This window comes from Fundulus heteroclitus, chromosome 20 (genome assembly GCF_011125445.2).
Source record: "Fundulus heteroclitus isolate FHET01 chromosome 20, MU-UCD_Fhet_4.1, whole genome shotgun sequence".
Taxonomy (NCBI): domain Eukaryota; kingdom Metazoa; phylum Chordata; class Actinopteri; order Cyprinodontiformes; family Fundulidae; genus Fundulus; species Fundulus heteroclitus.
In genome coordinates this window covers 43,775,658-43,800,882 of record NC_046380.1, presented here as the reverse complement: position 1 = coordinate 43,800,882, position 25,225 = coordinate 43,775,658, and the positions used below count along the sequence as shown (strand labels likewise).

Below are 25,225 nucleotides of genomic sequence, written 5' to 3'. Positions count from 1 at the left end.
TTATGGACTGTTTGTTACTTTGTAAAGTGAATATTTTATTTTAACACAGACAGAATATCAACAAAAGCCATAAAGGCTGATAAGTTAATTTGTGTTAAGACTGAGTGAAATAAGTTTTTAATCCTAAAAAAACAACAACATAGTGCTTGTTAGCTCTGACATCAGACATTTCTTGAGCAGGGGTGCCTTGTGGGCACTGCAGGATCTCTGTCCATTGCAGTGATGTGGGTTACTAATGGTTGTCATGGTGACTGTGGTCCCACCTCCCCGAAGATAATCTGAGTAATTCTAGTCCCTACCCCATGACTTTGCATGGTACTTTCATTAAAGGAGCAATAAGCGATTTTTCACACTAGGTGGGGCAGCTGAGTGGCAGGTGTTCATATGCACATACGTGTACGTGTGGCTGGCCTGGCTATGTAAACAAGAGACTGGAGAACAACACAGAGAGATGGTGTGTGACATTATATGATAGTCCATCTAAAAAGATACTTTTAGTTCTTTCTAAAATATTGAAATTTCACTTATTGCTCCTTATGACCTCTTTGTCGTAAACTAAAATTCCAAATTAATATTAATAATTAACTTTATGGGGGTAAATTTTATTTGAGCATGTTTTACAATGTATACACGCTCAGTGTAGCACATATCCTTAAGCCTAACTGCAGTTATCAAAATGTGTCAGTCCTCTGTAGAGTAAAAAAATGTTCTGGTTTGGGAGGTGATCAGAAGGGTAATACAAAGGTGCAATTTAGTATAGAGTTTATCTGATCCTTAGTACTGAACTGGCCCCAGAATTTCGCAGTAATCAGAAACTAAATGAATTTAAACATCAAAAGCAGCTCCATGCAAACAGATCTATAGCTGGACCTCCAACACAAAGTTCCTCCTAAAAACACATCTGCTGACAGCTACAACAGAGTCCCCAAGGATCTTTTCTTAGGTGTTCGGAGTAGACTTTTTGTCCTCGCATATGAAGGCGACGTTGCTGCTCAGCAGCTCGTTGATGTTAACCTTCACCACCTCACCTGATGATCTGCTCCCACCTCCCCTGCTGAGAGCTACAGGCACATGCTGGTCAGCTCCAATGTGGCTTTGCTCCTCAGACAGCATGTCTGTCCCGTCCTCTTTGTCTTCAGCTGAAATCACCTGATGGGACAGAACAGTTGGGTTGGTACAGTAAACATTTCGGATCACTGACACCAGAGCAGGGCCGGCTCTGGTATCAGTGTTATTTTATTAACAAATATATAACTTAAACAAGTAATATAAATGATGGCATGAATTAAGATGAATTAGTAAATGAATAATTCAAGATAAGAAAATTCTGATTTGTCGACAACTGCTCATGCGCATACACTAGACACCTCGCAACTCGCATTGATAATTACATTTGCACAGGCACGCACGTCATGATAATAAATAAGCCTAAGCCATGTCACAAAAAAGGACATATCCCTCTGGTGCCGAAAAAAGAAAAGGACAGAGGAGGAGAAAAAAGAGCAAGATAAAGGTATGTTTGCATGATTATTTACGGTATGTTTTGTGCAGCAGCAGCACAAATTGTGCTCTTGTCACTTGAGGTAGCAGCTAGCTAGTCATGACTCATGTCAAGATATTTATCAGCCATCCATCACCAGAGCTAAATCCCCGCCATCAACAGTGAAATATCTCCCATTATTAATATACATTTATCTAGGTAGGTGTGTATTTCACTTATTGATAGATATCGGTTTAAGTTGGAGAAAACAGCGATGCCAGCTTAGCTAGCATTGCTGTTTGTGTTGAAATGAATGTTCTAGCTTCATAGGCAAAGCACGTGCGATCTCTGCTCTGATTTATTAATTAGTCCCAGGCCAACTAATAACTACAGCTCTTTTGAACATTTAATCCTCAATTTTCCTAATCCAAATTGCGAAGCAATAAAACCTCTTCTGTTTTGTTAGGATATCAACAAGGTCAAGTGGAACAAGCTGTTTATCCCGGCACATATCTATCAGATACCACCCCGGAGGTGACACAGCTTCCCTGCTGATGTCACAGTTTGGATGTGTACCGCCCTTGTATGGGTGTGTCCCGACATCCCTTTATAATGTTTGTGTGATGAGCACTCGGGGCCTCCTGCCGATCAGGGGCCCATCAGCGCTGGTGTGACTGTAACTATTTCTCTGTCTTTAACTAGATAAAATATAACTAATAGCATACTTGTCTGTATTATGCGTCCTACATTAAAGGTAGTAAAGTAAGTGGGGGTCGCCTGACTGGGTAAAACGAACAGGGTCCACCGAGGGTGCTTCACCGTAGACACGGCACGGTGAAACAGTAACAAATTGGTGTTTCCGCCTGGTCCCAAAAGGCGGCGTACCACCTTCCGTTTTCCGGCCAGGACGTCATTCCGGAAGAAAAACACACAGCCCGCGGCCGCACAAAAGGTAAGGAGATTTCATTCATCTCCTAGTGTCTTTTTCTTCCCGGAGGGCCGACTTTTTGTATTTCTAAAGGCAGAGAAAGGTTTGAGGATAATTGTTTGCAAACGTGTCGATAAGAACTTGGGATTTGCGTGCGGTCACAGAGGTGAAAGTCCGGGAAGCTTTGGCCAGGCTTCTGAAAATACTGTGTACCTTGAGAATTTAGGGTTTAAAAGGTCCCCTTGTTAGGCACAGAGGAAAACGTGTTCCTCTGTGTGTAGCATAAAAGCGGCCATTCTGACAGGCACGCCGTTACGCGTGGCTTCTTAAACATTGTGTAGCCTAGAAAATGTGGGTTTAGAGCTCCCTTATTTTCCGCGAGGACGAACATAAAAATCTTCGTCTTTGCGGTAATATAAAAGCAGCCTTTTTCGAAAAACGAGCGCGTATGAGACTGAGAACACGCGTGGCTTCTAAAACATCGTGTAGCCTAGAAAATGTGGGTTTAGAGCTCCCTTATTTTCCGCGAGGACGAACATAAAGATCTTCGTTTTTGCGGTAATATAAAAGCAGCCTTTTTCGAAAAACGAGCGCGTATGAGATTGAGACCGGAGGTACCTACTGAGTTAACTAAAGATTGGCCAGAGTGTGTGTGTGTGTGTGTGTGTGTGTGTGTGTGTGTGTGTGTGTGAGACACGTTACTACATTGAGCCTTTGGAAGTGAAGGGTAAGGGTGCACCTGTTCAGGTGACATATAACCTGCTCATCCTGAGTACACTGGCTCATTGAAACTGCCGTGTAAAAACACAATTATAAGGCATATAGGAACATAATAAGTTTTGGTGTCTGAGAGATAAAAAAAATAAGCTCTCATTGGACCGGGGTCAGGACGCTGTCCCAGCAGGTTGGCCAAAACGTGTGAGTGCTGGAATCGCTGAGAATCAGGCAGAAAATGAGCTCCAGGGGTGTTCTTTAGGAACACTGTTGGAGACAGGAAAAGGGAGCATAATGGCAAGCTTTCCACACAGAGATGCTGAAAACCATTTAAAACAATTTGAGGAGTGGTGTGAAAAAATGAGGAGAGACGGGGTTTTTGGTGATACAAAAGGACCTCCACCCGATGCCCAAATGTGCACTTAATATTTGCAAATGTTAAAAAATAGACTAGCCCAAGCACAAGTAGAAACGGCTAATGCAGGTGAGTTTGCTAGAGAAAAATGCCAAAAAGAGGAAATCAAAATAGCAGGCTTGATAAAACTAACTGAACATTATTTCAGCATTTGCTTCTCAGGCCTCGACAAACAACAAGAGAGTGAAAATCTGCAGGGGGTAAGGGAATCATCTTCTTTCAAACAAGAAGATAAGTACACAGCCCCTGTTATTCCAGAGATGTCTGCTTCTGGTGCAGCCGCGGTTATGCAAAACAATCTGTGTGGTGATAGTGCAGAACTGTTATCCAAGGCCAGGAGTGTGGTGACTTCCATCAGACCCTTCGGTGCATGTGCCTGGTATAGAATTATGTGGGGGACAGGTAAGCTGTGACGTAAGACCCAGATGTAGCCGGCATTCTAGCGAAACTGATCTTTCTTTACCTGCAACAAAACAAAGTGTGCAACTGCCATTGTTTCAGACTCACAGTGCTACAGGACAGGTGAATGCAGCTGGTTACAGCCCTCTTTCATGTGCTGACAACGTTCATCTGAGGCACATGTTCCCTGATCCCAGAAAAGGGGCGCACCTTTGGATCAAAGCATTCGTGGAGACTTTAAGCGGGTATGTATTGGCTTTTGGTGATGTGAGGACTAGCTTATCAGCATACCTGGAACCACATGAGGTACATGCGGTTGAAGTTTCTGCTGGAACTGACGGACTAGGAGCAGCTGCCCCTCTGGACCCAGTAGCACGGCAACTTTGGAGCACACTGAGGGCGTTTTATCCGGTAAGTACGGATTCTGGCCTTTTAAATGACACTACACGTTGTGCAGGGGAGTCGGCTTTAGCATATGTGAACAGAATGTTGAAAGTATGGGAAGACCAGACGGGCTCTTGCCCGTTATCAGTCACGCTGCAGCAACTCTTTAAACAAGCAATGTTAAAGGGCCAGGCACAGGATGTTAAGCAGAACATGTATAGAATGGTTGCGAGTTATGATATGCCTTTAGATCAATGGATGGCAGCTTTGGTTCATCAGCTGGATATAGATGAAAAAAACATGAAGCAACTTAGCAGTGATATACAGAACTTAAAACAACAACTCGTAGCTGAACAGCTAAAACAGCTGAGAGACAATCAAAGTAAAAGGAGGAGGAGGAAGAAGAATGTTGCAAAAGCTCAGATGGTTATGGCCCCGACACCTGTGTTTGGTTCAGACCAGTTTGTGGGATCCCTCCCTCCAGATGTCCCATTTCAGATGTATCAGAGTCCTCCATGGGGACAAATTCCCAGCAGAGATACACAGCAGTACAGAAATCATAGAAAGGGACCAACCAAAGGTTATGATATGCCCTTGTGCTGGACGTGTGGTTACCCAGGGCATTTTGAAAGAAGCTGCCCTAACCGTCGTTAAGATCTGACCAGCCCTTCCTCTCTGTCAGAAGTAAAGGCCTGCGTGTGTTTGTTTGTCTGAATGTCGTCAGTTTCTATGTATCTGTATGTATGTAACTGTATGTAACTGTACGTATGTATGTGTCGTTTGTAACTAAACGTTCTTCTGTGTGAATTAATTAATTCGGTTAAAATTATTGTTCATGGTTTCAAGATGATCATTTGTTTTGGGAGAACTGCAGCTCCGTAATTCAAATGACATTTTTAAGCATGGACTAGGTTAACAAAAAGGTAAAAGTAAAAGAGAGATTTAAATAACAAAGTTTTTTTTTTTAACATTAAATATCTGGCCAAATTAAATTGTTACACTGAGATATGCTAAAGTGTCTTAAACAGAAAATATCCCAGGGCTGTAGGAAATACTTGGGACTGGGGATAAAGTTTTTTAGTTTGGAGCTTAATTATGCATTACAGCAAACAGAGGCGTTGGGGTGTATTCAGTTATGCTATTAGATTGCGTTTGGCTTGTGTTTGTCAATGAATTCATGACAGCTGAAATAATAACAGAGTAAAAGCTTTTATATTGTAATTTTAGAACATTAATAAAATGGCAAACAGCATATGGGGAGCATATGGGAGAATGTTTGGGAGAAATGGAACCGGATGGGATATGTTTAAGGGGAGATTTTTAACTAAGGATTTTACAACTGCCTAAAAAGAAGAATTTAAGAGCATTAAGATATACATGATTTTTGATTTAAATAGATGAGACAAACTGTGCTTTAAACAAACTGTATGGGACTAAATATGGTTGCTTTTCTAAGGGTTCTGTATTAATTTATTTTATTTCTTTTTACTGGGGATTTGAATGCAGCTAATGAGAAATTTTGAGAAGTGTCAAGATATCACAAGGCCACATTAAGCATGTCATCGGTTACAAAAGCATCTGATGTTATTAGTTATGCTGAGCTGAGGCAAGCCTCAGAGGGTCAGTTTAACCTGAAACAGGACAAAAGATATGATAAACAAATCTGACCATGATGTAAACATCTGAATGTTATGGCAAGGCTGGGTCTGTGTGTTCTGGCCTGGGGGCACGAAAACTATGTCAGAGGGAAAAAATAAAATAAAGCCAGCTTGTGAAGGGTTAAATTCTGGGTAGCTTTCTCAATGTGCTGAATTACGGGGAAAACTCTTATCATGTATAGAAAAACACCAGAAGCTCAAAACACTGAAAGAGGAAATGGTTGCTTTAAAGTTTCACCCTTGACCAATTAAGATTGAAAAGCATTAATAACTAAGTTTGCATGATCGAAAGAGCTAGAAAGAAATCAAAAGAATGCTATAAGATATTGGAACACACAGATTGCACTCCTTGGGAGACTTTTTACTTTCGGGTTTTTATTGTTTTGTGCTTTTTTGATTATTTCTTTGTTAAATGATTCCTTTTGCTTTAATTTTTGCATCACCAGTGGCAAAAAAGTGACAACATTCAAGGTTGTTCGGCAGATAATTTAAGAAGATGAGAAGTTTTAATACAAAATGATGAAAGTAAAGGAACGAGAGATTCCTACCTCCCCTGGACCAACCAAGAACTTAGACACATCACGTTAAGAACCAAGACACTAGAAAGACCAGGTTTTCTTTTGTCACTAACAGAATTGTTTTTCTCTGAGTTACTTCTTTCAGATGATGTGAGATGAAACTGTAAAGCCACCTTGTTCCGACAGAAGACTCTGGAAAGTGAGCTCTTTCAGGCCGTATGGTACGAAGTCATGATCTAAAATGGACATGCAGGGATTGACAAAAGTGACTAAATTATGCTAAGTTTAACAAACTTATGACAGGTAATATTGAGACCTTCTAGGCAAGGCAAGGCAAATTTAGTTATAAAGTACAATTCAGTATTCAGTATCCTTCTAGAGGTAAGAAGGTGGCTTTGGAAATTGTTCATGTAGCCCTTCCCACTGCTGCCCTCTCCACTGACTCACATTAACATTTCTATCCTGTTTTCTGCTTTTTTCTTGCAAGGAAACCTGGTCATATATAATTGGAATGTGCTAACGGAGAGATTTTAGTCTCTTTTCTTAGGCATTCTCAGAGACAAGTTAGTACCAAGCGGTGCCAAAGTGGGCCAGGGGACAGAGAAAAAGGTGATGTACTTGACTCCTGCCTAATCCAGTTTTTGATCAAATTTTGGACAGAAAATCAGTAATTTTTGCAGAAGCTGCATAGAGGTTTAATGGGGAATGTGATGCTACAAGGTTAAGAGAAATGTTTTTTATTAATGAACTTATACAAAGAGGTTGAACTGTCTGTAAAATATTTTGCTTGGATAAATTTTTAAGGGATCAAGATCTGGGGTAAAGGTGAAGAACTTCAAGAATAATTTTGTTTTAGAGGGAACGATGTGGTTGATTTTGTTTTGAGACAGTTTTCTTGTAATTTTTGTTTTGATTTTTTCTTTTCAACTTATTTACACTACACTACGGATGAAGATGGACAATTGTTTTATTAGACAATTTGATTTTGGACAAAATCCATATTGGCAAAATGCTGGCAGAATTCCTTGTGGTTTCAGACACAACGATTGGAGAAAGAAGATTCATGGACAAAGCTCGTCCTGGAAAGATGTTGTGCTGCTGAACTGAGACATGAGGACTGAAAATGGACAACTAATTGCAGGGGCAAAGACAGAGGCATCGGAAAACCTTCAATGGACCACAACACGAAACAAAGATGAGTTGGCAGACACCCCTTCTGCATTTCACATCAGATTTTCCTGCACATAATTAAAACACAAAACACACATTAGAAACATACACATTGGTGGATGCGCTTAGAAGAAAACTTTCAGATTAAAAGCAATCAAGATTATTATTAAACCCCTAGGATGTTAATTGTTTTAAGTCAGAGCTGTTATTAGCGAGCGATAAGAGGGTCAAACGCATTCGGACAAGTGGTACTGGTCTGGAAAAAAAGCTGGTAGAGATTTTGGGCCGCTGATAAGAAGGATTTTCTTTTACTTTTCTAACAAAGTTTTTATTTAAATCATTTAAAATACATATAGATATGTTTTGGAATTTTATTAACCCCACAGGGGGTTTTGAATAAGATTCAAAGAGGCACCTTTAAGATACAATAAGCTTCATAAAATACATCATGCATGAGAAGAAATAGGGGGGAACCGCTAAAAGACATCCATTTTGCACAAAAATATTAAGTTACGGGATGAGAGCATAGAGCAGCTTAAGTAATTATGCTAAACCTAAAAGGTTTGACAACTTATATTGGGGATTACAGTAAGGGGATTACATAGAGGGGCCGTTTAAACGTAAAAGGAAAGTGGATAAGAACATTGTATGCCATTACATCAATGGGCGATAAATGTGATCATGAAAAAACTAGTGGGCGAAAAAGTTAAAGTAGGCATTACAGCAACAGTTAATAGCATAAACGAATGAACGAACGAGTGAGCAAGCTAATTTTTCAATATAAGCAGAATAAACTCTAAACCTTTTAACCTTGTTCAAGCGAAGGAGAAATTGTGAGCACAACATTTACTGGGTATCTTAAAGTAAGCAGAGGCGCAACTAAGAAATTAATTATTAGGATGTAAAGCAACACAAAGGTTAAGGACTTGAATGGATAAAACTGCAAGTTTAGAATAATGCCTTATTCTAATAAATAACTTGGGTAAATTAGGGATTAAAGCACCAGTGTAAATAGTTTGGAATTGTACGCAGTTACCTAAAAGGTGTGAGGAGACTTAACAACTATCTGTTTGAACACAAAATAGCACAATAGTTGTTCTTTAACTAAATGTTAAAACATCCAGAAGAAAAAAACACATAAACATAGTTTAGCCATCTATTAATCTAGTGGTCTTTTAGACCAGGATAATCTAACGATCGTCCTCTTGTACATGCAGAAAGGTAATGAGGTCAATTAGATTAGTTGGACATTTGGTATCTGGTCAGGACAGCAGAAGTGACTCCTGGACACAAGATGATGATGATAGGAGGATAACAGCTTCAACATGATATCAATGCATGAAGGTTGGCTCTGAGGAACATCAGAGCTGCAATGGCATCAGACAGTGACACTCCTGCTGTGCTAAAGAACATCTTGAAAAGGACTATGCATGACTGCTTTGCTTCACAGGTGATGGAATTCAACTACAAGGTTTCACGAACATGACATGGAGGGGTTGGCGTTCAGGAAACGTACCTAGAACACACTCTTGGACTCTTTGGGGTAAATGGGCTCTAAAGGGGGACACTTAACAGGAGATAAACTGAAAGCCTGGGCTTACGACGAGAGACATTTCAGACAGGGGGTGTGGACACCCAGGAATTGCTGCTGTGGTTTGAAAATGTCAAAGATTTGTCGCAGGTGGTGGAGTGTTTCGATGTCCCAGGCGCTTGGAACAAAGGAGATGACGTCGTGTTCCCACAGGGATTACCTGTAACCTAACACTGACTGTGAACAATTTTATGTTTGGGTTTGCTGGGGTTGCCAAAAGCAGCATCGGAGATGACTTTCTCTATCCTGACCAGGTTCACACTTAAAATGCAAAGAACAAAATTATAGAGGCCAAAACAAATACGGGCACAGAGAAGTGTTTATACAAAGAATTCCACTATTCGTCAATTTAAGGTGCAGATACTAAGGCTAAACAAAGAATTAAAAGAGGGGCAAGACTTAAAGCTGATCATTTACCAATGGGTAGTCAATATTTAAGAGGGTTTAAAGGAAGTGCACAATTTCTTGAATGATTACAACAGACAGTGGTTGATGAAACAAAAAGGCAAATTCTAAAATGGGAATTTTTAATCTGCTGGGACAAGACGGTGCAAACATAAAATAAGGATTTATAGATCACTGGGTGATATAAGATCACAAAGGTAATAATAATAAATGAATAATAATGTAAGAAAATCACTCGGAGTAATGTCTGCTTAAAGTTTTTCAGGTATAAACTAAACACATGAGAACAAGAATTAGATACTTGTTAAAGGGTTGATTTACTTGGGGATATAGTTATGCTTGGATGTATTATCAATTAAACTAACGTTGAATGACTGAAAAAGGTTTAAAGACCTAGAGCAGTATGGAGCTTCTTACATGGTCAGGGGGCGATGTGTCTAATAAGCAACAATGACTTACTGCTCACAGCATACTACAGTTTAAAGGTTTGTTTCAAACAAGATTCAAACAGGGGGACATAAGATAAAACCAGGGTCGCTTACAAAAGCTGTCTGTTAAAACAACCAGAAGTGATTAAAAAATCAGGAATTAATGGGGTTAGAATTGCTCTTCGCTCTAGGTGGAGGGCGCATTCAACTACAAGTCTTTTGGGTTGATGCATGTCAAGCTGAAAGTGATTCACAGAACTACTTCCTGTCTCCGCCCTGGGCTACACCCACTTCCTGAATAGCAACCAATCACAACTCCGTGTGGGCGAGGGGCATGCACACACTTCCTTTCTCTTAGCTGAGCTTTTCAAAATAAGACAAGAAGTACATAGGGCTGCTTCTTATTAATATCACAACATTATTCTGCAAATATATATAGTAGAGCTTTCTTTTACAAACTTAAAGGTTTTTTTGTTGGACTTTTTAGAAAAATGTGAAGTATTTTAGAGCTGGTTCAGTAAGAAGTTTCTGAAAGGTTTTAGTACAATTGCCTGTGTGCTAGATAAATTGAGATGAACCGTTTCACAGTAGCCATGAAACATATGATGATAAATTTCTATTGCAGAGATCTTTTCAACTGTTGGACAATTGTAAGGTGAGACACACATGGGAAAGAATTATAGAGAAATGCTGCTGCAGATAACGTTGAACTTTCAGATTTCTCTTTTATATAAGAGTAATGCAAGATCTAATGATTACAGTAAAGGAGGTTAAGCTAAGAGCATAATAATTGTGAACGGAAATATCTGGATGTGAAAGTGTTTGAAGAAGGTAAATGTAAAAAGGATTGGGAGTCTTGATAAGAACACTAATTACACCTTGTTTCTGTTATCCAACAGTAAACAAGGCCTGGTGTCTGCCAACCATCTCAACAGAGCATTTTCCTGGGGATAAAATGCTTATTGCCTGAAAAAGGACAGGACTCTCATTACCATCCAACTAAATCGTTTTTGTCCATGCTGAGGAACAAGAAGAGGACTTAAGAAGTTTGGGAGTACATGCCAGAGACCTATGATTTTTTTTAATGTTTTCTTCTTTCTGTTTGCCATGAAGGAGCTGTTGCCTGAGAACACTGAGCTGACCACTTATGCGCGAATAGATTCATGTCTGCCACGTGCTCAGACTGGCCTGACGTTTTTTACTTGCGTTATTGACGTACAGACTCTTTTTATATCACAAAACTGATTTTTTCCTTTCTCTTCTCCACTGACTTCCATCACCATGTTTGATTTTATGTGTTATGATGTTTATACTGTGATGTTGCATTATGTTGATCGCTATGGCTTTATGACTAAGAATGAAAACTCTCTGTTACAGACACACACACCAAGACCTGCAGTTCTTGCAATCTTTTTGCTTTGTTATATAGAGAACCAGGATCTGATGGCTATCACAGATCCATAAATTACTTGGTAAGGCTAATTTTTAGATTCAATACAGGGTGTCTTCTCGCTCAGATTGGCCCAGAGTGGGATTCCCCTAGACTGGGCTCCATCACTTTTTTGCCATTTCTTAGAGATGGTTTTTTGTGATGAAGACTCAGCCTGCCCTCTGATGCCCCCTGCTGGTACTCTTGGATTTGTGAGGTATGAAGGTGATGGATGGTTGTCCATAGGAATGGAGAGTGGAGGACCGAGTAGGAGGTTTCTTGGGGTGGGGGTAGAGTAGACGAATTTGGCCTTGATTAAGGTACATCTTTAGCTTATCTAGTCTAAAGTAAACTTAAAATAATGTGTGCATAGGAACCTAAAACAGGCCTAGCTCAAATAGTTGAACCCTAAATTGTAGTTAAAAGGCTTGGACTGTGGTGTTGAGTAAAAAATGCTGAATTATGAAGTATTCATGCTGACTGATGCTAAGATGTTTCCATTGTGGTTTGTCCGGCCCATTCCTTGGAACTGTTTTCGTTGTGATGTGCCTTTGGGGCACACCAACAGGGGGGGCTAACGGACAACTGGACTGGTTTTTACAAAGTGCTTTTCAGTCACACCAGCAGAGATTGTGTGACCCCAGAGACTGAACCGCACTATCGACTGCCATGGAGATCACAGATGGATGGACTCTGGAAGCTGACGTGCGTGGATTGCTTGGACTGGACGGAATGACCGACTGTTCTGGGAGAGAGACAGACTGAGAGCTGTCGTTCCACTGGTTGATCATCTTTGGTGATGTGCCATAATGACACATCATCAGGGGGTCTGTTAGGATATCAACAAGGTCAAGTGGAACAAGCTGTTTATCCCGGCACATATCTATCAGATACCACCCCGGAGGTGACACAGCTTCCCTGCTGATGTCACAGTTTGGATGTGTACCGCCCTTGTATGGGTGTGTCCCGAGATCCCTTTATAATGTTTGTGTGATGAGCACTCGGGGCCTCCTGCCGATCAGGGGCCCATCAGCGCTGGTGTGACTGTAACTATTTCTCTGTCTTTACCTAGATAAAATATAACTAAAAGCATACTTGTCTGTTTAATGCGTCCTACATTCAAGGTAGTAAAGTAAGTGGGGGTCGCCTGACTGGGTAAAACGAACTGGGTCCACCGAGGGTGCTTCACCGTAGACACGGCACGGTGAAACACAACAGTAACAGTTTGTTGTTTTGTATCGTCCACCAGGCCCTTACTCTCAGTTTTTGGATCAGTTGTCAGGCTTCTTATCTGATTTGGTGATAAACACTGACAAGGTTATTATAGTGGGTGATTTTAACATTCATGTTGACACAGAATGTGATAACCATAGTGTAGCCTTTAAAACTATCCTAGATTCAATTGGTTTTGCTCAAAATGTGCATAAACCAACGCACTCTTGGCTCCATACTTTAGACCTTGTGCTGACATATGGCATTGATTGTGAAGAATTAACAGTATTTCCTCACAACCCTGTCCTATCTTATCATTTTTAATAACATTTGAGTTTAATCTAACTGAGTTCTCCACCCCCAAAAGAGGGTTCCATTATAGTAGATCTTTATCGGACAATACTGCATCAAACTTTAGGAGTCTGTCCCCCTTTTAATATATTCAGTATTGCAGAAACACCCTGCAGATAGCAGCAATGTTTCTTCCCATTCACAAATTAATGTCTTTGTTAACGGTATTACTTTGTCATTGCGTTCTGCATTAGACAATGTAGCTCCCTTGAAAAAGAAGGTGATCTTTCACAGGAAGCTGGCTCCCTGTTTTAATTCAGAGCTGCGTTCCTTGAAGCACAATGTTAGGAAATTGGAGAGAAAATGGCGCTCTACACACCAAGAGCAATCCTACCTAATCTGGAAGGACAGTCTATTGTTGTATAACAAGATTAACAAGATTCCATTAAAAATAAAACAATTGGCATCCTCCCAAACATGATTACCTCGTCCTCAGTAAGTGAGGCAGCGTTGGAGGAATTTTTAGAACTTGCACAGTGTCTGAACTGTTTAGAAGCAGTAGAGCTTTCTGAGCTATCTAAAATTTTAGCTTCATCTAAACCTTCTACATGTTAGACCCAATCCCAACCAAGTTGTTTAAGGAGGTATTCCCTCTGATCAGTGGTCCTATTTTAGACATGACTAATCTATCCTTGGTAAATGGATATGTACCACAGGCTTTTAAAGTAGCTGTTATCAAACCTTTACTTAAGAAACCATCTCTTGATCAAGATGAGTTAGTAAATTGCAGACCTATATCTAATCCTCTTTTCTTATCTAAAATTCTTGAGAAAGTATTTGCTAATCAACTATGTGAACATTTACAAAGTAATGACCTACTTGAGGAGTTTCAGTCAGGCTTTAGAGCTCATCATAGCACTGAAACAGCTCTGGTGAAGGTCACTAATGATATTCTCATGGCCTCAGATAATGGACTTGTGTATATACTTGTCCTGTTAGATCTCAGTGCTGCATTTGATACAGTTGATCACAATATTCTCCTACAAAGACTTGAGCATACTGTAGGGATTAAGGGAAAAGCATTAGGCTGGTTTAAATCTTATCTGTCGGACAGATTCCAGTTTGTTCATGTTAATAATAACTCTTCCTCAAACTCTAGGGTCACCTGTGGAGTACCACAGGGTTCAGTCCTTGGACCAATTCTCTTTACTATATATATGCTTCCGATTGGCAAAATTATCAGACAGCATGGGATTAATTTCCACTGTTATGCTGATGACACTCAGCTAAATTTATCCATAAATCCTGATGAATCCAATCAGTTACTTCGACTGCAGTCATGTCTTGATAACATCAAAAGCTGGACTTTAAATTTCCTGCACTTAAATTCTGACAAGACAGAAGTTGTAATCTTTGGACCAGAGTCCTCAAAAAATAAAGTTCTTAATCAATCACTTAATCTGGATGGCATTAACTTGGTCTCTGGTAATAAAGTAAAAAATCTTGGTGTTGTTTTCGACCAAGACATGTCATTTAAATCCCATATTAAACAGGTTTCCAGAGTTTCCTTTTTTCACCTCAGGAATATCGCCAAAATTAGAAACATTCTGTCTAGGGTTGATGCTGAAAAACTAGTCCACATTTGTTACTTCAAGGCTGGACTATTGTAATTCTTTACTATCATGAAGTCTACAAAATGCAGTTCAAAGTCTTCAGCTGATCCAAAATGCTGCAGCAAGAGTTCTGATGAAAATCAACAAGAAGGATCATATTTCTCCTAATTTAGCTTCCCTTCATTGGCTTCCTGTTAAATCAAGAATATAATTTAAAATTCTTCTTCTAACGTATAAAGCCCTTAATAATCAAGCTCCATCATATATCAGAGCTCTGATTACCCCGTATGTTCCTAACAGAGCACTTCGCTCTCAGACTGCAGGTCTGAAACTGAATTGAATTTAATTAAGATCTTGGGTGAGAGATGGTATTGATCTTTATGAGAAAATATACCAAAAAATGAAAATAGACTTAAATGTTATTAATATGGTGGTGAGTGATGTAGCAGTGCTATCCTCATATTAATAAGATGCAGTAGATCACCATGTTAAGTTTTTACTATACTGCAATTATGCCTCATTTGCCAATAGAATATGAATATTAGCTGTGGTGTGGAATTTCTTGTCGTGCAAGTAATGATGGCAAAATAAACTCATTCAGCTCAATCAATTATGCCCTTATGCAATGCTATTTTTTTTTTCCAGCAACACTGTTGAAGTACTTTGGAGCACAACCAACTCTACCTGGCCCTAATGTTTCATTGAGTGTCAGTGCCTCCACAGCTGATGATACAGCAGGTGAGGGTTTTCTTGATGGCAAATGATTACATAGACTGTTAACATGACATGACACATTTATCTTTTTATGTACTTGTTTGTTTTATCATTGCAGGTTCATCCACTGCACAAGCGACTGAAAGCGAGGAGCAGTTACAAGCACTTACATTCACCGATACATCGGTTTCAACCTCAGCTGGCATGATAGGTCAGTTAATCTAAAAGGTTTTGTTTTGTGTTGGCTTTACTATAAAATATTCTGTTATGTTATTTTATTATTCTATTTTTTTAATCTAATGTCCCTACAGATCCTTCTACATCTGCACCCACTGCTATAGATTTCCCATCCACTCCCTCAATAAGCTCCAGCCATCAAAATAGATCAACAGCTCCTCCAATTGACCCAGTTGAATGGTCAGCATTCCTGTCTGACTCAGAAAGGATTGATCTGGTAAGAAGTTGGCCAGTGCCAATGAGTGATACCTTTACCTTCCCCAAGAAATCAGATGGACAAAGCTTTCACTACCACTATACATACAGACAATTAGTTAATGTGGAAAAAAATCAAGCGAAGCTGGTTAATTTAGTCAAAGAAAAATGATGCGGTTTACTGCTTTTGTTGCAAATTATTCTCGAGAAAGTCCACAAAACTGTCAACAGAGGGACACCGTGATTGGGTAAATGTAGGTGCTTTACTGAAACAGCATGAGAATAGTCAAGATCATTGCAATAATATGGTGAAGTGGAAAGCCTTTGCCCTCCATCTTTCTCAGCAGAAGACTATTGATGCAACAGAAATGGCCCTTTTGGAGGCAGAAAGAAATCGTTGGAGAGATGTTCTCATCCGTTTGACTAGTATCATTCAGTCTTTGGCAGAAAGGAATCTTGCACTTAGGAGGTTTGTTGATACTTTGCATCAGGCCAACAATGGGAACTTCGTTAAAGGCAAGGCAAGGCAAATTTATTTATATAGCACATTTCAGTACAGAGACAATGCAAAGTGCTTTACATGATTAAAATATAGGAAAATAAAACAGAATAAAAACAAGCAGGAATAAAATGCAGAAACAAAATAGAACATGGAAAAATAAAAATTAAAAGCAAACAAGTAAAAACAGTTGGAATGCAAAGTAAACTAATTATATTTCAGTAATACAGTTCAGTTAGAACAGTCAAAGGCAATCCTAAACAAATGTGTTTTTAATCTTGATTTAAAGGAACTCAGGCTTTCAGTACTTTTACAATTTTCTGGAAGTTTGTTCCAGATAAGTGGAGCATAGGAACTAAATGCTGCTTCTCCGTGTTTGGTTCTGGCTCTAGGTATGCAGAGAAGGCTGAGGCCAGACGACCATAGTGGTCTGGAGGGTTGATAAAGAGGTGGAACTAATGGCAAAATTTGACCCGGTGTTAAAAGACCACATCAGACGAATTGATAGTGGTATGCAGCACAACACGTACCTGGGTAAGAGTATCCAGAATGAGCTGATAAAGTGTGTCAGTGACAAAATAATTGAGGTAATGGTGGCAGAAATCAAGGACTGCTAATATTATTCAAGAATTTTAGACTGTACACCTGATGTTAGTCACCATTAACAAATGTCTGTTGCGGTGCGCACAGTCACTCTGGGGACAACACCAGAAATAAAAGAGCACTTTTTAGGATATCTGATAGCTCCAGAATCCACTGGCCTGGGTTTGTCCAATCTAATCCTCAACAGGCTTAAGGATTAGATGCCTTTTCAGGACTGTCAGGGGCAGTCCTATGGCAATGGGACTAATATGAAGGGAAAAAAACAAAGGTGTGCAGGCAGTGTTTCCCGCAGTTTCCGTGTTTCCTATTCATCTTATTATTATTGTTCACAGTTCTGTTCTAAAAATGATTGTAACATTTCTTCACAAACAAAGTCGAATTTTTATGATAAAAATACAGTGTTGGAATTTCAAATTGAATTTACATGTTGAATTTATTTCAGTCAAATGGCTCTTTCGAAATCTCTTATCTCAGTTTAATTTCACTTGCACTCATCACACACATGATATCATATCATCAGCGAGGATTCTAGAGACGAACACAAAATGCATCTCCTGAAAAACTTTGATAATTTGCTGCTGTAATATTATATTATATGTAACATTATAGATTTTTCAGAATAAAAAGCTAACAGATGTGCATAATCAAAAAATATCAGAAATACAATTATAGAGCATTCAGTATTGTAAGAAAGCCCACACTGTTTGTGGATAAATTACTAATTACTGTATAATTACTGTATGAGTTCAGTTCTATTCCGTTTTATGCCTCTTTCCTTGTAAGTTTGAAATGTCCCATGCTCCTGAATGCACCATAGCTTTCTGACGCTCGCGAAGGCATCACACTGGTCTATGAACGCTGTGCTGTGTAGATGCACGTTTGATCTTCCGCTTAAGACAAAGCTTTGCAGTTTCAAAACTCACGTCGGCTCTCACGGTTTATTGTTGTGTGTGAATGACAAGAGACCACAACAAATAAATCAGCCGTACCTCGGATAAAAACTTTGGATTTAATGTTGTTCATAACACCCGTAGCCCTGCGACAGACTGGTGCAGGGTGAACCCCGCCTCTCGCCCGGTGAACGCTGGAGATAGGCACCAGCAACCCACGCGACCCCATGAGGGATTAAGCGGATCAGAAATAGGATGGATGGATGGATGGATGGATAACACCCGTAATTTTGTAAACGAATCTGCAAATAACACCAGTTTTTTTCCCCACAAGAGGTTTAATAAAACGTTTTGATATCATTAATTTAAGAACAAGTAACTGCATTGGTCACATTTTAATCCGTTTTCTTCTTCGATATTCAGTTGTACAGAGCGAGGCGTGCTCCCATGACAGGGAATGCATATCTCGGCAGGGATGCACTTTTCGGCTTAACACCAATCTGTGTTTTGATCGGAAAAGTAGCATCTCGGTTGGAACAAGGAGCCCAATCACTTGTTAATGTTGCTCTCAGTGGAGACAGATGCAAAGGTGATTTTTGGGATGTATAATCGGGGAAATGTAGGCGGCGGCAATAGTTGTTATAGACGGCGATTTGTCGCCGTTGACCGGTTACTTTTGACTGCCCTGCAGTTTTAATTAACTACTTACCTTTCCACATATAGTTCACCGATGATGATGATGATGACGATGAAGACGTTTTTTTCCCCCCACACGTCTCCTCGAATGATCAAAGAAAATTGTCTGGGCCTGGCAATGAATTATAACTTTGTTTTTATTTTTTTATTTTGGAATGTTGGCGAGGCGATAGCGTGAGTTTGGCGAGGCGCCCGCCTCGCCAAGATAGTGCTGCGGGAAACACTGTGTGCAGGCTAGGCTATTGGTTAAGAATCCAAGAGCTTTTTAAGTGCCTTCTCATACACTAAATCTGACAGTCTCAGATGCGGCTAAAGCATCTGAGACTGCAACAAAAAAGGATGCTTCTGTTTTTTTGGAAATGTGGAGAAGGTGTACAATTTGTTCGCTGGATCCACTCAAAGGTGGGACATCTCAAGGAAGTTTGTTGACATCACCCTCAGGTCCTGGAGTGAGACACACTGGGAAAGCCAGATAAAAAGTATTGAAGCTTTGCGCTACCAGTCCGAGAAGGGAGAAGGGTGAGGGAAGCCCTGCTAGAAGTGAGAAGTAAAGCAACTGACCCTGTAGTGGCTGTTGAAGCCAACTCCCTAGCGGAGGAGATAGGTTCATTTAGGTTTCAGATTTGTTGTGTTGTCTGTTGTGACATTTTGTCTAAAATTAACATCACAAGCAAGCTTCTACAGTCAACCAACATGCAGCTTGATGTAACGGTTAACCTTGTAAAAAAGAACAAAGGCGAACTAATCAGTTAACGAAAAACAGGCTTCTGTGATGCACAGACATCTGCAATAGAAATTTCTCCTGTGAGCCAGGCAGACGATGAGCCTAACGACTCCTGGTCGTTAGGAGTACACGGACTCCTCAGTAGGAGTCCACCTTTAGTACACCTTGAGTATGCGCGGACCTCCGTGAACTACACCCAAGTATGTGGGGGCGTTTACATGAATGCACTTCTTGTTTCGACATTACAGTCAGGCAGTCTTGTAGACAGCTCAGGGGTCTGATCAGGTAGTGACACAGTGTACCGTTGTAGGTACCAGATCGACTCGGGTGGTCAGATCGGCTTGGGGGCCTGCACCTTCTGATGACGTCACTATAAATGATTGGTTTAACGTTTGCACAATTGTGCAAAACATTGTGATTGGTCTGGACAACTTACTAAAGTAATTATAGCGGGGTGTAGGTTTTATTCGAGAGCGGGATTGCGGTTTGTAAACGGACAATTTTACGAAGAAATTCTCCATGGTCCCTGCGCCTTCCGATGACGTCACCAAGTCTCCATGGGCCTTGCGCCTCCCGATGACGTCACATTATGGCAACGCCACTCAAACAAACTACATTGAGCCCGCGCTCTGCATTTGTAACGAATCAATTTTATCTAGTTAATTTAACGGTTTCTTTTTTCTCAAAAGCTTCAGGCTTAAAGATGAACATAGAAAATGTGAAATCTTAGCAATTCAAAATAATCAACCCACTTTAATTGATAAAAATTAGGTAAAATATTTAGCTATAATGATTAACAAGGACCACACTGGAAATGTTACAACAAATATTCAAGCCATTTTACAAAAAAATCAACAAATTTTTGACAGTTGGCTCAATTTTTGGAAGAATATTGTTAACAAAAACGGAAGGGATAGCCAGATTAATATATCTTAAATATACCAAATACTACAATAAAAAATTAATCAAATTCATCACAATTTCATCTGGAATAATAAAAAACATGTGATCAGAAAGAACGACATAGTAATATCAGTAGAAAAAGGAGGAATAAACGGTATTGATTTTAAAGTGATGAATGCCGTGATTAAATTAAAATGGCTGCAGACTTTTATTAAAAATTAAAAGAGTTTATGGTTTATTTTCCCTTCACAACTTTTAAAAAAAAATTGGAGGAAGGAAATTTCTCTTAAGATGTAACTTTGATCCGGCAAAATTACAGATTAAATTGTCAGACTACCACAGAAGCATTCCAAAAAGATGTTCAAAGTTTTCATGCGTTGATTAAGTTACTGGAAAATAACGGTAAATTAACAAAATAAAATTGATTTGTAACAAATGGAGACCGCGGGCATAATGTTTGTTTGTTTGAGTGGATTTGCCATATGATGACGTCATCGGGAAGCGCTCGAGCCGATCTTACCACCCGAGTCGATCTGGTACCTACACCGTAATGCTCCGAATATTCATTGAGTGGAACGGCTTCGTTGCTTACCAAAGTCGTACTTACACATTTTAACAGATTGTTGAGTGCATTGTACAACATAAAATGGGTCAGTAAGCACAACTTTAATCGTCTATAAGGCACACCATACATTTTTCAGAAGATTTAAGGATTTTAAACGCACCTTATAGTCCGAAAAATACAGTACATATGCAGCCCTAACCAGATTAATAATAATCTCAAAAAGGTTTAGACTGTTCTCTAAAGATCTCTTAGCAACTTATCAGCAAGCTTTTTAACCACTCAGAGCAATAATGACCATTTGTCTAACTAACAAAAGGGAGAAATCAGTTTGAAGCTGGTGTTACCGTGTAAGTGGTGGAGGTGTTTGCCTCGGCTCCTGCCGTAGTGCTCTCTGGCTCCAGCTCCATGTGACAGGACAGCAGGTGCTCCTGAAGCTCCAGCTGGGAGACGCAGATCAGAGAGCACAGGGGGCAGCAGAACCCATCTGTACCCTGTCCGATGGGCCGACTACAGATGTGCTCCTGTGATTTATCTCCACTGCCCAGCTCGGCCTTACAGTAGAAACAGCACACAGTCGCCGACTCTGAGGCTAAAGATGAGCACATATATGTGAGGACTGCATGGACGCTGCTTTATCTTCTACAGTCTAAATTTTCAAAAGTGAAGACAAATGTTGGGTCATCGTAGAATCGGCCTGTGGGACTTTTTAATGAGGAGTTAAGGTACAAATCTGGACAGCATGTCTGAGAAGTGTGTCTCTGATAGAACATTTGTTCCAAATACTTCCAGAAAGACCATGTTCATGTGTTCATGTTTGTCCCTGAATATCAATGTGTAATGTTCTTTAATGTAATTAACATTATAAGACTTAAAAAACACTGGGAGAAAAATAGATTTTTTCATTTCTAGTTGCTGACCACTTAATGTTCTGTTTTTTTTTTTTTGTTTTTTTTTTAACTTTACCTGTTTTATATCATTGGCACAAAACCACACAGATTCTAATGTTGATCTCACATCCTGACTGTGCAACTGGGAGATTCAAAAATGAAGCATCCAAGTGTTTTTTAATTATGCTGTTACACAAATAAACAGTGGGATATCCTACTGAGAGAGAAGTTTCATAGGAGCAGAGCATCTCTGCAGCAATGAGACAGTTCTCACCTTGGTGTGCGGTGGTCTGATGTGTGGACAAACTGGCAGCATCAGGAAAGAACTTGAAGCAGAGCTCACACTGAACCAAAGTCTTGAGCTTCCCGGTGTGGCTGGCAAAAACATCAGGATGATTGGTTCTGTTGTGGTACCACAGCCCTGACAGTTGCTGTGGAAAAAAAAAAAAAAAAAAGAGAGAGAGAGAAAAGAGAGAGAGAGAGAGAGAGAGAGAGAGAGAGAGATCACTTTGGATCCTTTTCCATTGAATTATATGCCTTCACTATGACCATCTTTCTATAGCAATTGAAATTCAAATAAATAAAACAGACCAGACTCCATCAGACTGATCCAGATCATCTTACCTGGTATGATTTGTTGCAGAGCTGACAGCTGAATGGCTTGCTTCCAGAGTGAGTTGCTTTATGTTTGTCAAGCAGGGCAACGCTCTGGAACACCTTGCTGCATGTGCTGCACTTATGGAACTCCTTTGGGTGGAACTCCTGAATGTGTTTCTGATGCTGCTCCAGGGTAGAGAAGCTGAGGCAACACTTCTTACAGTCATGAGGTTCTGACAGGTCTGATAACGAAAGCAGGAAACTGAGTCAGCACACACACCATAATAAGTCCGTTTACTGCATTTACTCACATTTTCAAAAAATTTCACACCCAACTAAAACAAAAACCAGTATTCCAACAATAAACATTCTTTTGTTGATGACAAAATGCCCATTCTAATAGGTTTATTTATATTTAAAGGACCAGAATCAGAATGAATCAGTATCAAGTTTAATCGCCAAGTAGGTTTGCACCTACAAGGAATTTGACTTGTTGTTGATGGTGCAGACAAAAAAATAATACAATAAAATAAAAAGGATATATATACAGAAGCTATAACACTCAGTAGACTGTGTGTTAATGTAACACAGAAGCTTGTAAGTCCTGAACGGGGGAGAGAGACAGTGTCCAGTTTCACGGGCGGCTCTTGGCCTTGTTCATAAGGCCGGTAGCAGATGGGAAAAGACTGTACTGATTATACAGATTGGGTCAGATTATACAGATTGCTCAAAAAAGTTTCCTATCTAAGGGAAAAGAGATAATTGCATCAAAGTCCTGACAAGCAGCATTCACTCCTCGTGAAGAAGCGTAGAGCCACAGGGAGAGTCGTCTGCATTGTCCATGGCTTTGCAGCAATCCCTCATACTGAGCAAGCATGAAGCGACAGCGGAAAGAAAAACTCCCCTTTAACGGGAAGCAAAACCTCCAGCAGAACCGGGCTAAGTATGAACGGTCATCTGCCTCGACCGACTGGAAGTTAGAGAAGACAGAGCAAAGACACAACAAGAGAGACAAACAAGCACAGAAGCACACATTGATCCAGGAATCTGTTCTACATTAGATGGTAATAATGAATGATCTGTGTTCCCTGGATGATGTCACAACTAACAGAAGGCCAGACCAGTTTTATCTACTATGAAGAAAAAAAAGACAGAACAAAAAGTTAAAAGCTGAAATGACAACAAGCAATGCAAATTGGAAAACAGTAGGAGAACTCAGCAGAGAGACAGAAATAGACCCTGATGTCCTCCAGTAGCAAGTCCTGGGCCCATGTGAGTTTATGACAGAACCACCTGTCCCAGCTCTGGATTTTAAGGGTCACATAAAATTCATCAGTCCAGGGCCATCTTGGTGCTAAGTGTTGAGGCGAAAATATTCTTCAGTGTTGTAGTCACACGGCTGACAGACTATCTCTTTAGGGATTCTTTTTTTTTTTTCAAATGTTTTTTTTATTGTTTTTTTTTTTTTTTTTGGACAGGTTACAAAAACAACTCAACTGAGGTTACAGGATACATGTAAGTGCATATATTTTTATTGTTTAATGTGATATCTTGTAAGGATTCTGAACACTTGATTACATTTGGAGAGCCAGGAAACGCCACAAACCAAAAACAAAAAACAACTGAAGAGGTGCATGATAGCCTATCTTATGTTATATAGCCCAATACATAGCGTTAAAACATTAAATCATAACAATGCATACTTTTATAAAATGTTTGCCTTTCTAAAGTGGTTAAAAAAGTGTCCCTACTCTCGCAAATTAGTCCTTTCGTCCTAGTAAACTAAACTTGATCTTCTCCAAGTCCAGGTGCATCTCTCAACCAGTTTGCATAGGTAGGGGACACTGCTTGCTTCCAGTTCATCAAAACTAGTTTCTGAGCAAGAAGGCATGTAAATAACATCATCCTGCATTCTGTTTGGGTTTCCAAAGGTTTTACCATTCCTAAGACTGCAGTTTAAGGATTCGAATCAATAGGTCTGTGTACCAACTGTGTCCTTAGGAACTCACTCATATTTCAGAAAGGAGGGATTCAAAAGGTACTGGGATGTCACACAGCCGTTTGTACTAGACAGGGGAGCCAGAGAAAACAAGGAAGACCTGGCTGCCTTGTGGCTGGACTTCGCAAAGGCCATGGTTCCATATCTCACAAGCTTTAAACTTCTCACCGGAGAGTCTCACCTGAATCAACCATCCCAGAGTGGCACAAGTTTGAAGAAAGGAATTATCACTGGATGTATCATCTTAGTGATCATAAGTAGTCTTTACATGTAACTTTTGTGTAACTTTTCCAAATGAATCTGAAGGTAAACATGATCATCATCATCACTGGCAAAGTAATCTATTTATAGGGTAAACATGGCTGATTCCTGCAGATGGCAGTTTTGAGAAAACTGTGGACTTAGCCTGAAAATTTGAATAAGCACAACTTACAGGTCCCTACCCCTTGCTCTCTGCTTTGCTGCAGCCCTTTCTCCACAGCTCCTCCCCACCAGCGGAGCCAGCCATGCTACTACAATGTTCACCTGTGTTTTGTTTTCTGAGCAGATGCCACTTCAGAAATTGGCATTTTCTCTATAAAGGAGGTTGTTTCTCCACCATTTCTCAGCACAGCTGCAACCCACTAGAAAACTTGAGCTTGAATGCCAGTAATGCTGTGTGGGGGAGTGAGTGACTGACACTGCTAACAGTTTTAATCAATCAGTGTCAGAGCCAGCCATTTTTAAGGCCTTGGTTAGTTGTTTCTTTTTTTCTAATTTTTTAATGTGTTCTGTCTGGCAGTGTAGCACTAAGAATTGCTTTCTTAATGCCAAAGAGAGCCCAACAGATAAACTTTCAAAAGTGGAAAATTTTTGCTTTTGCTATAGTGCTCTGCTTGATACATATGCAAAAACCTTTATTGGACATTATTTTGGGTGATTGGTTATTTCTGACCAGGAGGGGTGCATTTCTGAAAATGGCAGTAGGACCACTAAGAATCTATCCTAATCTATAGATACGTACCCACTGCAAAAACAGACCTAAAAATAAGTAAAATGTTCTTAAAATTTGTGTTTTTGCCCTTGATTTGAGCAGGTAAAT

General features: G+C 39.9%; 1 protein-coding gene across 4 annotated transcripts in view; it reads right to left on the bottom strand.

The window, feature by feature from the left end:
• Positions 1 to 14: 14 nt before the first annotated feature.
• The window catches only part of zbtb40 (zinc finger and BTB domain containing 40), a 51,348-nt gene continuing 26,137 nt past the window's right edge, over positions 15 to 25,225 (bottom strand). For all 4 annotated transcript variants that reach the window (XM_036151456.1, XM_036151455.1, XM_036151458.1 and 1 more), the window contains 4 exons: positions 22,173 to 22,387; positions 21,823 to 21,979; positions 21,006 to 21,250; positions 15 to 1,149 (listed from right to left, as the gene is read on the bottom strand). In XM_036151456.1, coding sequence (XP_036007349.1) covers positions 940 to 1,149; positions 21,006 to 21,250; positions 21,823 to 21,979; positions 22,173 to 22,387 — 827 coding nt within the window. In that variant the 3' untranslated portion in view covers positions 15 to 939. The remainder of the gene's footprint in view (positions 1,150 to 21,005; positions 21,251 to 21,822; positions 21,980 to 22,172; positions 22,388 to 25,225) is intronic.